At 44.0% G+C, this 14,247-nt stretch overlaps 1 protein-coding gene across 3 annotated transcripts in view; it reads left to right on the top strand.

Annotated features, from left to right (window-relative positions):
* The window catches only part of FANCI (FA complementation group I), a 30,445-nt gene that overhangs the window by 14,478 nt on the left and 1,720 nt on the right, over positions 1-14,247 (top strand). For all 3 annotated transcript variants that reach the window (XM_081838731.1, XM_081838729.1, XM_081838730.1), the window contains exons 21-37: positions 1,819-1,920; positions 3,534-3,737; positions 3,878-3,999; positions 4,500-4,664; positions 5,536-5,715; positions 7,300-7,466; positions 7,919-7,998; positions 8,305-8,421; positions 9,046-9,097; positions 9,566-9,693; positions 10,047-10,115; positions 10,519-10,609; positions 11,216-11,400; positions 11,850-11,906; positions 12,015-12,074; positions 12,882-12,968; positions 13,374-13,469. In XM_081838731.1, the coding sequence (XP_081694857.1) occupies positions 1,819-1,920; positions 3,534-3,737; positions 3,878-3,999; positions 4,500-4,664; positions 5,536-5,715; positions 7,300-7,466; positions 7,919-7,998; positions 8,305-8,421; positions 9,046-9,097; positions 9,566-9,693; positions 10,047-10,115; positions 10,519-10,609; positions 11,216-11,400; positions 11,850-11,906; positions 12,015-12,074; positions 12,882-12,968; positions 13,374-13,469 (1,962 nt within the window). The remainder of the gene's footprint in view (positions 1-1,818; positions 1,921-3,533; positions 3,738-3,877; positions 4,000-4,499; positions 4,665-5,535; positions 5,716-7,299; positions 7,467-7,918; positions 7,999-8,304; positions 8,422-9,045; positions 9,098-9,565; positions 9,694-10,046; positions 10,116-10,518; positions 10,610-11,215; positions 11,401-11,849; positions 11,907-12,014; positions 12,075-12,881; positions 12,969-13,373; positions 13,470-14,247) is intronic.

The raw sequence follows: 14,247 nt of genomic DNA, 5'->3' as shown, positions 1-14,247 counted from the left end.
GTGTATAGCCAAGGGCCATTACCAATCTTAGTTTCTGATTCTGGTTTCAAATTCAGGTTTATAGGGAAAGCACAAACCAGAGCATCCTGGTTCGGACAAAATGGCAGCCTTAGACCCGGAAGGTTTTTCTGTTACCATTTTTTGTTAGTTTTTAAGATGCCATAGGACACTTCATTGCTTTTGCTATCTGGTGGGGTAGCAGAGTATAAACAGCAAGAGGTAACTCATAAGATGACAAGTGAGGACGTGCATCAACTTAGAATCTTATCCTTCTCTCTCTTATTTTTTTTAAACCTGCTGCTTATACCTGCGTTTCTGGCTGCCACCATTGGGAAATGTACAGTCATTGATGGTTTAACCAAGGATAGAGAACCTTTGAATGGACCTCATTCCTTCATTGGCAACCTTCTCAGGGCTGCAAGCTTGTGGTGGGCAGAGTAAGAAGTAAAAAATGGGTGGGACCTGGGGCAAAAGTGGACAGAGCAACTGAAGTGACTCTTACGGTAGACACCATCCTCCATCCTTCATTCATAAAGCAAGAGGTATTATCACAGATCAGGGACGCGGGTGGCACTGTGGGTTAAACCACAGAGCCTAGGACTTGCTGATCAGAAGGTTGGCGGTTCGAATCCCTGTGACGGGGTGAGCTCCCGTTGCTCGGTCCCTGCTCATGCTAACCTAGCAGTTCAAAAGCACGTCAAAGTGCAAGTAGATAAATAGGTACCGCTCCGGCAAGAAGGTAAACGACTTTTCCGTGCACTGCTCTGGTTTGCCAGAAGCGGCTTAGTCATGCTGGCCACATGACCCGGAAGCTGTACGCAGGCTCCCTCAGCCACTAAAGTGAGATGAGCGCCGGAACCCCAGAGTCGGCCACGACTGGACCTAATGGTCAAGGGTCCCTTTACCTTTATCTATTATCACAGATCAGGGACTTGTTCCAGCTAGGCGAAATCATTCAAAGTGGGTGCAAAGCATTGTCAGTGGAGGTTGTGGCCTAGGGAGAATCTTGAGGCTCAGGTAGAGAGGTGCCCGGAGAGCTACATTTGGCGCCTGGGCCTGGGGTTCTCCAACTCTGCTTCAAAGCTCCTCAAAACAAGTATTAGAAGCCGCCTGGTGGAGGGGGAAATAAAACAGATGGAAGGTCAGTGAGCCGTGTATCAGTTACATAACAGAGAAGGAAAATGCACATATCTTGAACAATGCACTTGAGATGTGGATTCATGCTCCTCCCCACCCCCTTTTTGGACAGATGTAGAAACTCCCAAACTTGGGAGTAAGCTGTCTTTCCTGTTTCCAGGTGAAGCTGTCTGTGCAGAAGGTTAATTGGCTTCCCCTTGTGTCAGTCATAAAGACACTTCCTTTCCACCTCCCTCTCTCGCTGCCCAGAGCATTGCTTTAAGTTTAAAAACAAAGGAGCATAGAGTTGATGGTTGGTTGGTTTTTTTTAACTCTTTAAATAGAAAAACATGTCAGACATCTAGGAGGGGTGGGGAAATCTGGTCTAAATGGGAGCAGGGGGAGGTGGGAAGATAGGGTTGAAAATTGCGCTGATCTATATTTGAGCCAGGTATGTATGTCAGTGGATCTCACACACGGTGGTGGGAAAAAACTATTCCTGTTCCTGGGCAGAGAAGTGTGGGTAGAAAGTATGTATCTGTTTTCACCCTAGTTCAGCAATCCTAAACTAGGGAAGATTTATTTCTTCTTTCTAACTTTAATTCAGATGCTTAGCCTTTCTCCCCTGTTCCCTTTCCTGCCTAGCAGTAAAGTGGGAATGATTCTCACTTGTAAAATGTTGTTCCTTATTTATTGTGGCAGATAAAGCGGTATTATGAGCCAGAACCTGACCTGCTGCCCCCGTTAAAACTAGAGGGATGCATCCTGGCTCAGAGAGACCAAATCTTCCTGCAAGAACCTTTGGTGAGAGCGTTGAAGGGTTGAGCCCCTTGGATAATGGCTCTTAAAAGTTTGTTTTCAGTTCCACTGATATCTGGAGTTTGTAGCTAGCACCTTTCAAAGGAAAGTGCCAGCATATTTCTCATAAATTAAGAACTGGCACCACTACAGACACCACATAATACCCATTCCGTATTTGTAAGAACATGATCACTTAGTGTGGCAGCACCTGAACTTTGGAACTTCCTGCCTATTGAGATCAAGCAGGTGCCAACACTGTACTCTTTTTGGCACCTACTAGACAAAGGACGCAGGTGGTGCTGTGGGTTAAGCCACAGAGCCTAGGACTTGCAGATCAGAAGGTCGGCAGTTCGAATCCCCGCAACGGGGTGAGCTCCCGTTGCTTGGTTTCTGCTCCTGCCAACCTAGCAGTTCGAAAGCACATCAAAGTGCAAGTAGATAAATAGGTACCGCTCCGGCGGGAAACTAAACAGTGTTTCCGTGCGCTGCTCTGGTTCGCCAGAAGCGGCTTAGTCATGCTGGCCACATGACCTGGAAGCTGTACGCTAGCTCCCTTGGCCAATAAAGTGAGATGAGCGCCACAACCCCAGAGTCGGTCACGACTAGACCTAATGGTCAGGGGTCCCTTTACCTTTAGACAAGCCTACCCAGATGCTTAGAATTGGGGTAATTTTAATCCATTTCAGTATTTTTACTTTTGTATGTTTTTAAAGTACAGTTGTGAATTTTTCCTCCATTTTATTGTTTTATCTTTTTTGTAAACCACTTTGAGGTTTGTTTGTTTTTTTAACAATCAAGCAATATATAAATTTATTAAATTAAATAAATAAACTGCAGGTCCGTTTATCTTAAACAATGTATTACTCTGCACTGCTTTGGAAGAAAAGCTTCCAGAGCAGTTAGCAGCTGCTGGGCCTGAATCAGAAGCACAAGGGAGAAGGCTGGGGGGAGGGTTAAAGGCCTACCCGCACCATTAGTGAAATGGCGTGAATGGTGTCCTGTCCAGTTTGGCCCTGGCAGAACAGATTACTGTATAGCAGAAGTTTTCAACCTTTTTTGGGTCCACAGCGTCCTTGACCAACTACATTCTTTCTGCAGCACCCCTGTGGGCTCAGAAGTCCAGTTACCCTTTGCCTGCAGAGCTGGCAGCCTCTTGCCCTTTTTCAAACACCCTCCCTTGTGGAGGGTTCCCTCCGCTTCCTCTCCCCTCTCCTTGGTCTCTGAGCTGCCCTCCCTCCCCCCGCCCCAAAGAAAGGTGCCTCCCAGAGGCACCATTCGCATGTGGAGCTTATAGCCAGGACTGCTGCACTAAACAGCTGTACAAGCCTTTGGGATGCAGAGATGCAAGAGGACATCAGAGTAGGGAGGGAAAGAAAGAGGGACAGAGGCCAGTGTTGCCCGCAGCACCCCTTGATCATTTAAGGCACCCCAGGGTGCCACAGCACATTAGTTGAAAACCACTGCTTTATAGTACTAACCCCTTTGTGCATTAATTTGACTTAAGCATGGTGGTTATATGAGGCTGGTATCTGTGGCAAGAACATTTTCCTGAGGAGGGAGGAGGCATCTGAGCAACCTGCATGACTATTAATGATTGATGCTGCAATTTCCTTCAGGCTCACTTACTCTGCTGTATTCAGCATTGTCTGGCCTGGTATAAGAGCACCTTAAGCCTGCGCCGACAGGCTGAGGAAGAAGAAGAACAAGAAGAAGAAGAAGAAGAAGAAGATGATGATAAGGGTCTCCAGCAAGACTTGGAGGAGATGCTGGAGTCGATCACACGGCGAATGATCAAGAGTGAATTAGAAGATTTTGAACTGGTAAGTTAGGAACAGGAAGGGAGAAGACTTCTTTCTTTCTTTCTTTCTTTCTTTCTTTCTTTCTTTCTTTCTTTCTTTCTTTCTTTCTTTCTGCAAAGCCCTGGGGATGAGATTTTAATTTCTTTGCTTTTTATGCTCAGGATAAGTCGGCAGACTTCTCTCAGTCTACAGGAGTGGGCTTGAAGAACAATATCTACGCTATTTTAGTGATGGGCGTCTGTGAGGTCCTGATTGAGTACAACTTTAGCATAGGGAATTTCAGGTAAGGAATGAAATTATCCTCCCTCCCTCTGCCCTCCACCAGCGTCTACGCATATAGCCAGTAGGACTTCCTAGCTGCAGACTGCATGAGATAGAGCTTGCAAGTTCAGCACAATTCCTGATAGCAGAAATAGTGAGAAAGCTTAGATGGTCTTGTTGAGCTTAACACTTGGGTCCTTGACTAAGTCTCTGAAGGTTCTGGGTTCAAGTGACTGCCAGTGGTGTTAATCCCAGCTCTCCTCATGTAGTAGTGGTCCTTTAATCCCAGTAGGATGGAAATTAGTTCAGACATTACTTTGTCCTACCCTCCCTCAATTTCTTTTAAAACAGCTTTGCAAATGGGTCCAACTAAGTTACCTGTCCATTCTAGTGAATGACTAATATCTGCATGTTTGTCTGTGGGTTTCATGAGTGAAACATGAAATGAAAATACCTAGGTTCTGTTTTGAAATATTTGTCTCATGGTTTTTTGCATTTTTATTTCTGCAATGTGTGTTGCAGCAAGAGCAAGTTTGAAGATGTTCTGGGCCTGTTCAAGTGCTATACCAAACTGTGCGAAATCCTGAAAGAGAAAGCTGGGAAGAACAAACCCACTTCGGCAAATAAAATTGCCCGAAGCTTCCTTTCCATGGGCTTTGTGTGCACATTACTTACAAGTCTCTTCAGGTAAGGACCTGAGTTTCAAGGCACATTCATCTAGGGTATCTAGAAATTTTGTCTCTCTTTTGATGCCTGAATATGCTTTTACCCAATTTGAGGGGTAGCTTAGTCTTCTGGGAAATGATATATAATGAGCTGAAAAAGGTATTTAAGTATACCTTCACTAAGAAACCAGAGGCCTTCCTTCTGGGTATTGTCGGCCAGAAGGTGTTAAAGAAGGACCGAACATTTTTTATGTATGCAACAACGGCAGCAAGGATACTCATCGCAAAAAACTGGAAAACTCAAGATCTACCCACACTGGAAGAGTGGCAGATGCAACTGATGGACTATATGCAACTGGCCGAGATGACTGGCAGAATCCGTGACCTGGGAGAAGAGAAGATGGAGGAAGACTGGGAGAAATTCAAGAAGTATCTACAAAAACATTGTAATTTGGTTGAATGCTAAGAAGGATGCTAGATTATAAAAAACTGGCCACCACTAAATTAGATTTGAAATTTGATGATAAGTGAGACTAAAGAAAATATAAAATTTTTTGGAAGAAGTGCTAGATTATATTTGAATGAGTGGACATGAGATTGTAAACAAGTTGATAATTTGTTTGGAAAAAACTTTTAACGATGTAAATGGGAGCGGGAGACGTGAGGGAGCCCAAAGAAGTGATGAAATTATGTCTGTGATAGAAGTAAGACTGTTTATTATTTGTGCATTTATATTTAAAAACTTTAATAAATATTTATAAAAAAAAATAAAAAAAATTTGAGGGGTAGCTTAAGTCACCTGAGATTACACCACTTTCTCCTCTGGCTCCATCCCTGATTCCTTTTTGCCATCTTGACAACCATTGAGAATTTGCTTTCTTCTGATGCCCCAGGGACTGTTCCCAGAACCACGAGGAGAGCTTGGCTGTTCTGCGCTCCAGCAGTGAGTTCATGCGCTATGCTGTCAGTGTGGCCTTGCAGAAAGTACAGCAGTTGGAGGAGACGGGACAAACAGATGGGCCTGATGGGCAGAACAGAGATAAGATGTTCCAGAACCTCTGTAGAATCACTCGGTGAGTCACATGGCCTGAAGACCTTGGTATGGTATTAGTAAAGGGTACCTCTTAAATATCCCAAGCTCTTACATATTAAAAGGTGGAGAAAGAAAACAAAGAGGAGTTTGAAACTAAGCCAGTGTTGGGATTCTGAGCAAGTAGCCTTTTGGTCTTTGAGGCCATTGAGCAGCAGACTTCTGCAGTAGTTAGTTAAGCCAAACTGTTGTATGGTTTTTGCAATATTGTAAACAAAGTTATCGTACAGAGGTTTCCAATAATAAATTCAGCTCTATAATATAATAAGATACTGCCATTATAAAGTGTATCTAGGCAAGAAGAATATGCATCCTGAATATTTTTCATCCTGGCTTGAGAGAATCCCCGAGGCAAAAGAAATGAGCTGTTTCTTGAAGCTGCCTGTCTTAGGTATGCCGGTGGTTCCCAATGATAGCAAGCAAACCTGAACAGATGTTCATCTGCCATGCCTCCCCTGACTCTGCTCTTCCTCAGGGACAGTGGGGGCAAAGGGAAGTTAAGAGTTCATCAGGCATTTCAGCTGTTACTGGTATCCATAAGTCCCAGTCCTCAGCACTCTTGACTGTTGGAGGCAATGCAGAGACAGTGATTCTTAAAATCCTCTTCCCTACCCTCTTGCTGATGTTGCTAACTTCCACAGAAGCCAGGGGAGTGGGTTGGGGAGGTAGGCTTCTAGGCTTAATACTCAGCAACCAGATGTTTTCCGTCTCTCTGGGGCAGGAATTCTTTGCCTAAGTTGTGTCCACCCACCCGGCTCTGCTCTTTCTCAGCGGTAGTAGGGGCAGAATGAAGTCCAGGGGAGGACATACATTTTTCTGGGTCCTCTACCCAAATTCACCAGATACACTAGTGGAGGGATGCCAGGTGACAGCTAGGTTCCCTGCACAGGCTGCAGCATGTTAAGTACACAACTGCCAACCCTGATGGCTATGTTCTGTCTCCACCGTCAGAGGCAGTGATGCTTCTGAGTATCAGTTGCTAGAAACCACATGAGGGGAGAATGCTCTTGCACTTAGCTCTTGCTTACAGGCTTCCCACAGGCTGGCCACTGTGAGAACGGGATGCTGGACTAGGTGGACTCCTGGCCAGTTCTTATTAGGATCACACTGGGCCACTGAAGACTGGGGAAGTCCTAGCCATAATGAAGGACTTGTCATAAGATACACCCACTCAGCAGGGTGCCGCTAGTCAGCTATAGTGGCCAACCAGGGATTTGATTTTCATTCTGTTTTTGCTGCCTGCCTGAGACGGCAGGAACCTGAGAAATTATCAAGCAGGTGGCATGCCCAGTGTGTATCTTGCTGCCTGTGCTTGGTTTTGCTGGCCACAAACTGTGCAGGCCTGACTTTGACTGTACTAACTTTGACAGTACTGAGCAAGAGGTGCAAGTAAGAGATGACCTGACATGAACTTCTGCCCCCACCCTCCTCTGCATGCATGAATAGAGAGTTAAGCACAGTAATAGCGGATGTGTAATTTGGGTACAAGGGTTGGCTGTTCCTAGTCATCACACATGGCCATTAAGCCTGCCTTAAATCACCCCCTACTTTACCCCTTTCCCCAAAGAGTCCTGCTGTGGAGATACACCTCAATCCCAACCACAGCCGAAGAATCGGGCAAGAAGGAGAAGGGCAAGAGCATCTCACTGTTGTGCTTGGAGGGTTTGCTGCGGATCTTTAACACCGTGCAACTGCTGTATCCAGCAAAAATCCCACAGTTTCTGCAGGCACTGGGTAAGCATTAAGGCTCGTTTTCTGCTGAATTGTCAGTGAAGGGGCTGGAAGTGTCATCGGAACACTCCTGCGGAAAGCTCTTTCTGTAAAGATTCTGCAGGCCCCTTCTTTGTTAACCTCTGGGTGTCCACTATACACTCTTCTATGGTGCCAAGCTTACGCAGACAATTAAGAAAGCTATATTCTGGAATAGTGAGCTGATGATCTGTGAATTTAAGTTTTTGCATGGTTTTTTTATTGTATATGTAAATAAAATTGTTATAGACTACTTATATTTTTTTAAAAAACTGCAGCATACAAGTATTTTTATAAATATAAGCAAATATACTGCCGACCACTGCTTTTCAAAGTAATGATAATCTCCATGTGTATAGTTGGGATGAATTCTCTCTCCTGACCTCAACTTCTACCTTGTTCCCCTTCTCCCTCCTCCTTTTTTCCCTTTTTGCCAGATATTGCAAACGAAGATGCGGAAGAAGACGGGGACATTAACGTCACTGAGAAAGCAGCCTTTCAGATTCGACAGTTTCAGGTGAACTGCAGAAAGGTGATGTTGGGGTTGAACTGCTTGAAAAGATGGATCGACTCTTGTTCAGGAGGATGTAGGCAGAGATACTGGGCCTGTGCTCTCAGTTCGCTGCTTACAATTGCAAAGCCATTGAAGCAGATCTAGGAAAGGAGCATCTCCTACTTAGGGAATTGCCTAAGAATACTTGGACAGGAACAGAAAGTTTGAGTCTCAAAAAGTGTTCACCCCACCTTCCTCCCCTCCTTTCATTGCTTTCTAAAAATTGTTGTTTGCTCATGAAATCTATTTTCCTTTCCCCCTCCTTCTCAGAGGTCATTAGTGAACCAGCTCAGCAACGCTGACGATGACTTCAGCAGCAAGGAAGCACTTCTGTTAATCAACATCCTTGCAACTCTTTCTAAACTCTTGGAGCCCTCCTCCCTCCAGGTATATACTGCAGTGTGATGCCACTGGCCTGATCCACCAGCTGTTCCTCATGTTTAAGCTGGTCTCTATGTTATATGTAGGGTTGCGGGTGGCACTGGGGTTAAACCACAGAGCCTAGGACTTGCCGATCAGAACGTCTGCGATTCGAATCCCCGCAACGGGGTAAGCTCCCATTGCTCGGTCCCTGCTCCTGCCAACCTAGCAGTTCAAAAGCATGTCAAAGTGCAAGTAGATAAATAGGTACCGCTCCAGTGGGAAGGTAAACGGCGTTTCCGTGCGCTCTTGTTCGCCAGAAGCGGCTTAGTCATGCTGGCCACATGACCCGGAAGCTGTACCCAGCTCCCCGGCCAATAAAGCGAGATGAGCACCGCAACCCCAGAGTCGGCCACGACTGGACCTAAAGGTCAGGGGTCCCTTTACCTTTATGTTACAGGTGGATCAGCCCTCAGTCCAATCTATCTGATTAAACTCTTGCTTTTAATACGTATCATTTATTTATTCTCTCTTAACTCTTCTGATCTGCCTTTCAACCCATATTGAAAACAGCTCTCATAGTGGCTCTACAACAACATAAACACTAATAATTCTGTACTGAGAAAAGTCACCCTCTTTCTTCTTGTGCAGTTCATGCAGCTGTTATCCTGGACAGTCAAGATTTGCAAGGAAACTAGCCTAGGTAAGACTTCTGACCAGGTAAGACTTTGTTCTCCTGCCTCAGGCCTTATGACATCTGCAGCTTAGGTAATCAAATGAAATGTAGCATCCAGGTTTAAAGAAAGGTTTAAATAAATTAATGGGAGATAAGGGTACCCAAAGTTGTTTGACAGATGTTCGGGCCACTAAACATCTTTATGCGACCCAATGCAAGTGCAACGCTCCTTGATTTCCTCGCCATGATTAGGTTGCATCCTGTGGGCTCACATTCTCTTCTTTCTCTCTCCCTTCCTTCCTTACCATTTTTGGAACTGCGGTCAGCAGGGATCATGCTAACTTTAATTTGCTGTGAACATGAGAAAAGGAGATTAAGCAGTGTTACATTTGCAGAAAGCCTGTTAAGAGATGGAATGCTGGGTTGGTTGTTGGCCTGACCCAGTAGACCAGCCATGGTGTCTCCAAAGCTTACTTGTGTTTTCGCTCTCCGCAGATGACGCCCCTTGCTGCAAGGGCTTGCTAGCCCTGCTCTTCAGTTTGCATGTTCTCATCAAGAGCCCAGGCAGTGTATTGCGTGAGCTTGCCCAGGATATCCATGTTCAGCTTGGGGACATAGACCAGGTAACATATCAGTTGGGCCTTTTAGACTGAGCTTATCAGTCTGCATGCATTTGTCAATGCAGAGCTTGTGCGCTTGTTCTGTATCCCCAAATCCCCTTCCTGGATATAGCTGTTGAAAGAACGTAGAATCAGGCTGGTGTAGTGGTTAAAGTGTTAGACCAGAGAAATTTGGGTTCAAATCTCCATTTAGAGACCAAGCTCACTTGAGTGACACTGAACCAGTGACTATTATCCTATCCTACCTCGTGGGGTTGTTGTGAAGATAAAAAGGAATGGTGGAATAATAATAATAAAATGATAGGTATCTAAATTACTGCTTGTTTCATCTTTTTAATCCCCCACTCTCTGCCTAGGATATTGAAATGGAGCACCAGCCCCACTTTGCTATTGTGAACGCCAAGACAGCAGCTCCTACAACTTGTGTGAGTTGGTGTAAAACAAACTAACAAACCACAAACTAGGTTCAAATTTAATGAAAAGTGATACATAAATGTGACAAGTAAATTCTACTTGGCAATTTCCTGTGCCTGCAAGGCACAATGTGCTATTCAAAGCAATTTCTTTCTCTCTTAGAGCCAGTGTGGTGTAGTGGTTAAGAGCGGTGGACTCGTAATTTGGTGAACCGGGTTCGCGTCTCTGCTCCTCCACATGCAGCTGCTGGGTGACCTTGGGCCAGTCACACTTCTCTGAAGTCTCTCAGCCCCACTCACCTCACAGAGTGTTTGTTGTGGGGGAGGAAGGGAAAGGAGAATGTTAGCCGCTTTGAGACACCTTAGGGTAGTGATAAAGCGGGATATCAAATCCAAACTCTTCTTCTCTTCTTAGTTACTGATTTTGAGTCGAGCAGAGAAGGTCCTCGAAGAGGTGGACTGGCTGATCAATAAGATGAAGAGTCATTTGGGACTGGAGGCAGCAGGTAAGAAAAAGAACAGTAGTCCTCAAATGGTGTCCTATTGGGTTGTCTCTTGTTAAGAAGTATGAACAGCTCAGCTGACGATTCCCACTCTCATCCTTATTGTCAAGTCAAGAAAAAACAACACAGGATCATGGAGAAAATGCCCTTTGGCACAGTTTTTAGGAAAAGACCCCAGAGAAACAAGTTTTCATAGGACAAAAAGTCCATCTGCCTCAAACATGGTCAACTCTGTGAAATGGTTTGAATTAAGCTCAGGAACAAATTTGTTAATCAATACAGATGACAGCCACATTCTAGACCAACTGAAATTTCCAAACTGAATTCAAGGACAACACCAAGTAAAGCTTGTTCCAGTAGTGACCGGGATATGATGATCAAGCCCAGCATCTCAAGGAAAAGACACATAAATCAAAGCTGTAAGAAGTGAACTTAATTAATGCTGCTGCTATTTGACCAACCAGGAACTGGGCTTGAACTTGGAACATGTTTAAACTGTATACCTGATTTTTAAAGGGGAGTGCACACCCATTCAAACAGGCTATGTGACTATTTCTAGATATCAAGGACCTTTGTGGTTTTTACGAAGCTTTTTCCTTCCTTTTGTAGAAGATGCCTCTCAATCAACAAACCCAACCCAGCCTCTGGAAAAGGCAATCATTCTTCAGCTTGGGACTTTGTTGACTGCATATCATGAGCTGGTACAAACAGCCTTGCCTCCGGGAAGCTGTGTGGACACACTGCTCAGGAGTGTCAGCAAGATGTACACCACTCTTACAAGCCTTGTAAAATATGTGAGTGCTCTTGACCCGAGGCATGAGGTTTGGGTTTGAGGGCCTGATCATCATCTTTCCCTAAGCCCAACTTAGCCTGGATGCCTAAAAACTGATGATGGGCTACTCTCAGGTAGCCAGTAGTGTATAGATCATGCAAGTTTGTTTCTAAAATGTATAACCTGCTATCTAGCCTGACTAATTCTTATGGTGCTTTACGTTAGCCTACTTGGGCAGAAAATCCCTGTGGAAGGGCACCACTTCTAAGAACATCCTGACTCTTAATAAATTGCTACCTGCTAAATTTCAGTTGAGGGGGGCACTGAAAGTATTATTTCTGTAGGATCTCTGCTGCTGATCTTACAAAACACAAATGCTAACAGGCAAGGATGCCCAGACCATTTGCCTTCTGTGGCAGGGAGTTCCTGTGGCTCATATACCATGTCCTCTTGCATTACTTTTTGTTTTAGTATCTCCAAGTGTGCCGAACCACAACATGGGCGATTCCAGGACGGCTAGAAAAGCTGGTGGGTGTTACATGATCCTGTACAATGCCTGTTAGTAGGTGCCGAATAATAGTTTCTGCTTTAATTCTGGAAGAAAATTCTTGGAATAAGTAGCATTATCTTCTCTAGGTTAGACTCTCTGGCTCCCACTTGACCCCCCAGTGTTATGCCTTCATCACATATGTGCAGGTAAGCCAAAAAGTTGAATTTCCCATTTCACACTCCCAATCCCAAACAGTGCATCTATTAACCTAGGGGAAAACAGCATTTACATATGCTGACGGCACAGGAGGCATCAACCTTGCTGAAGCCAAGTGGGTTTGGGTCTGGTCAGTGCCTAGATGGAACCATACCTGTGCTCGCTGCCTTGAGGTTCATTTAAAGAGACTGCTGTTTTGAGTTTTAGTGAAAGCTGTGATGCTGAGGAAGCTAAATTCTGTACCTGGCACAATTTCCTGTGCTCTCAGCATAAATAGCCCTACTCATAAATGCAGAGAATGCTGCTATCAGTGGCAAGATAGGAAAATGAGAATCCTAACAATAATAGAAAAGAATGGAGTGTATTCTTCTGACTAAACCAAGTCGTGTTTTAAATCTGGGAGGTACTGATATGAATTTTGGCACTATCCTACCCCTACTCTGTGTTCTGTGCAGCAAAAAGCTGCAGACTACAGAATTGTCCTGCCCATATTTAATGAAGTTGTGGTATGGATGAGGGGCTCAGTGTTTCCTGCAAAGATGGATTACGATTGCAAAAATGACTTCTTCAGAGTGAGGACTATGGAAAGGTCAATGGGAAGATCAGAACTAGAGGAGCAAGAAGGGAGAGGGGGATAGGTCTGGATTAAACCCAAATATAAATTCAGCAATGAACACTCCCTGTAAAAGGGGCTTTCTCTTTTTATGAATTGCTCCAAGGTTTTATATCACCTTGTTAACCCTATAAAGAGAGACTCAATCCCCTATCTTTACATGTCAAGCAACTTCTCCTTTCAGAATATCCAGAGTGAAACCTTGAGCATGGCAGGAGAAAAGAAAAAGAAGAAAAAGGAGAAGACAACAGCTGAGGTGTCCACAGTCATGGTGAGGATGGTTATTTCTGCCCAGAAATACACTGGACCCTTAGTTATTTAATTGAGTTTCAATGGGATGTACTTAAAGCCTTAAGTCTCTGCTCCTTCAGTAGCAGAGGATGGCAGCATAAACTACCACTGAATACTCACAGGTGCAATTTGAATTGTGGAGGACAGATAAACTTGCACAAGCCTTGAATAGCTGTTTTTCAAGTCAGTTTTGTCGCTCAGAGGTCTAATCAAATTCAGAGCATCTATATCTCCCCAGGATTTGGTTACCTAATCATGTGGATAATACTCACCCTGAAATGATATTAAAAATATTTGAAAGGCCTACATAGCTATTTACTGTGAGATCCTGTAACTGTGCTGCTGCTGTATTTAATACACTTCAATGCTTTCCTTCCATCTGTAGGCCAAAGTGTTGCGGGAATCCAAGCCAATTCCTAACTTGATTTTTGCCATAGAACAATATGAGAATTTTCTGATCCATCTCTCAAAAAAGTCAAAGGTAACATTCCAGTCTAAGAATGTAGCTGCAACTTTTGGGCACACCTTGGCAACTTCTTAGGATAGCTCAGCTGGTAGAGCATTAGACTCTTAATCTTAGGGTCATGGGGCAACATTGGGCCAAAAGATTCCTGAATTGCAGGTGGTTGGACTAGATGCCCCCCCTCCATGGTCCTTTCCAACTCTGATTCCATGAAAATTATGCAAGTTAACAGGAAATTGAATTATTATTTATATTGACACTTAAAAAGCCAAGCAGTTCAAATGAAGGGACTGTCCCTGCTGAATAGACTACTCATTTATCAGATACATTTTGTATATGTAATTGGTAATCTTTAACAAGTACTTTGGTGCAATGAGTCACGTCTGTTAGAACCCAAGATGAAACCCAGAAAGGCCTGTAGGTCTACCGTTTGCAAGGAATACAGACAAAAAGAATAAAAGTAATGTTAGGAATAATTAAACAAATTCCTTCTGTGCTTCAAAGTGCTGTTCATCAGGGATATAGATCTTAGAATAAGGGACACCTGCTCCTTTATGTATCCAATATTTATGATACTGATTTGGTATGGTCTGAGTCACTTTTGGCACAAAAAAGTACATGTTTTCACTAGCTTTTTGAGCCTTGACACTGTGGTTTTACTATTGATATCTTACTATTTGTGTTCTGTGATTTGCAGTATGTAAATGGCTTTGAGATCACTCGTGATGAAAAGTTGTGTATAAACTTATTTTAAGTTTTCATAAGCTATGCCTATAGGTGGTGCAAGCTTTCACTC

Source organism: Podarcis erhardii (assembly GCF_964252035.2).
Source record: "Podarcis erhardii genome assembly, chromosome: 14".
In the NCBI taxonomy this organism is placed as follows: Eukaryota; Metazoa; Chordata; class Lepidosauria; order Squamata; family Lacertidae; genus Podarcis; species Podarcis erhardii.
This window is presented reverse-complemented; position numbering and strand designations above follow the sequence as displayed.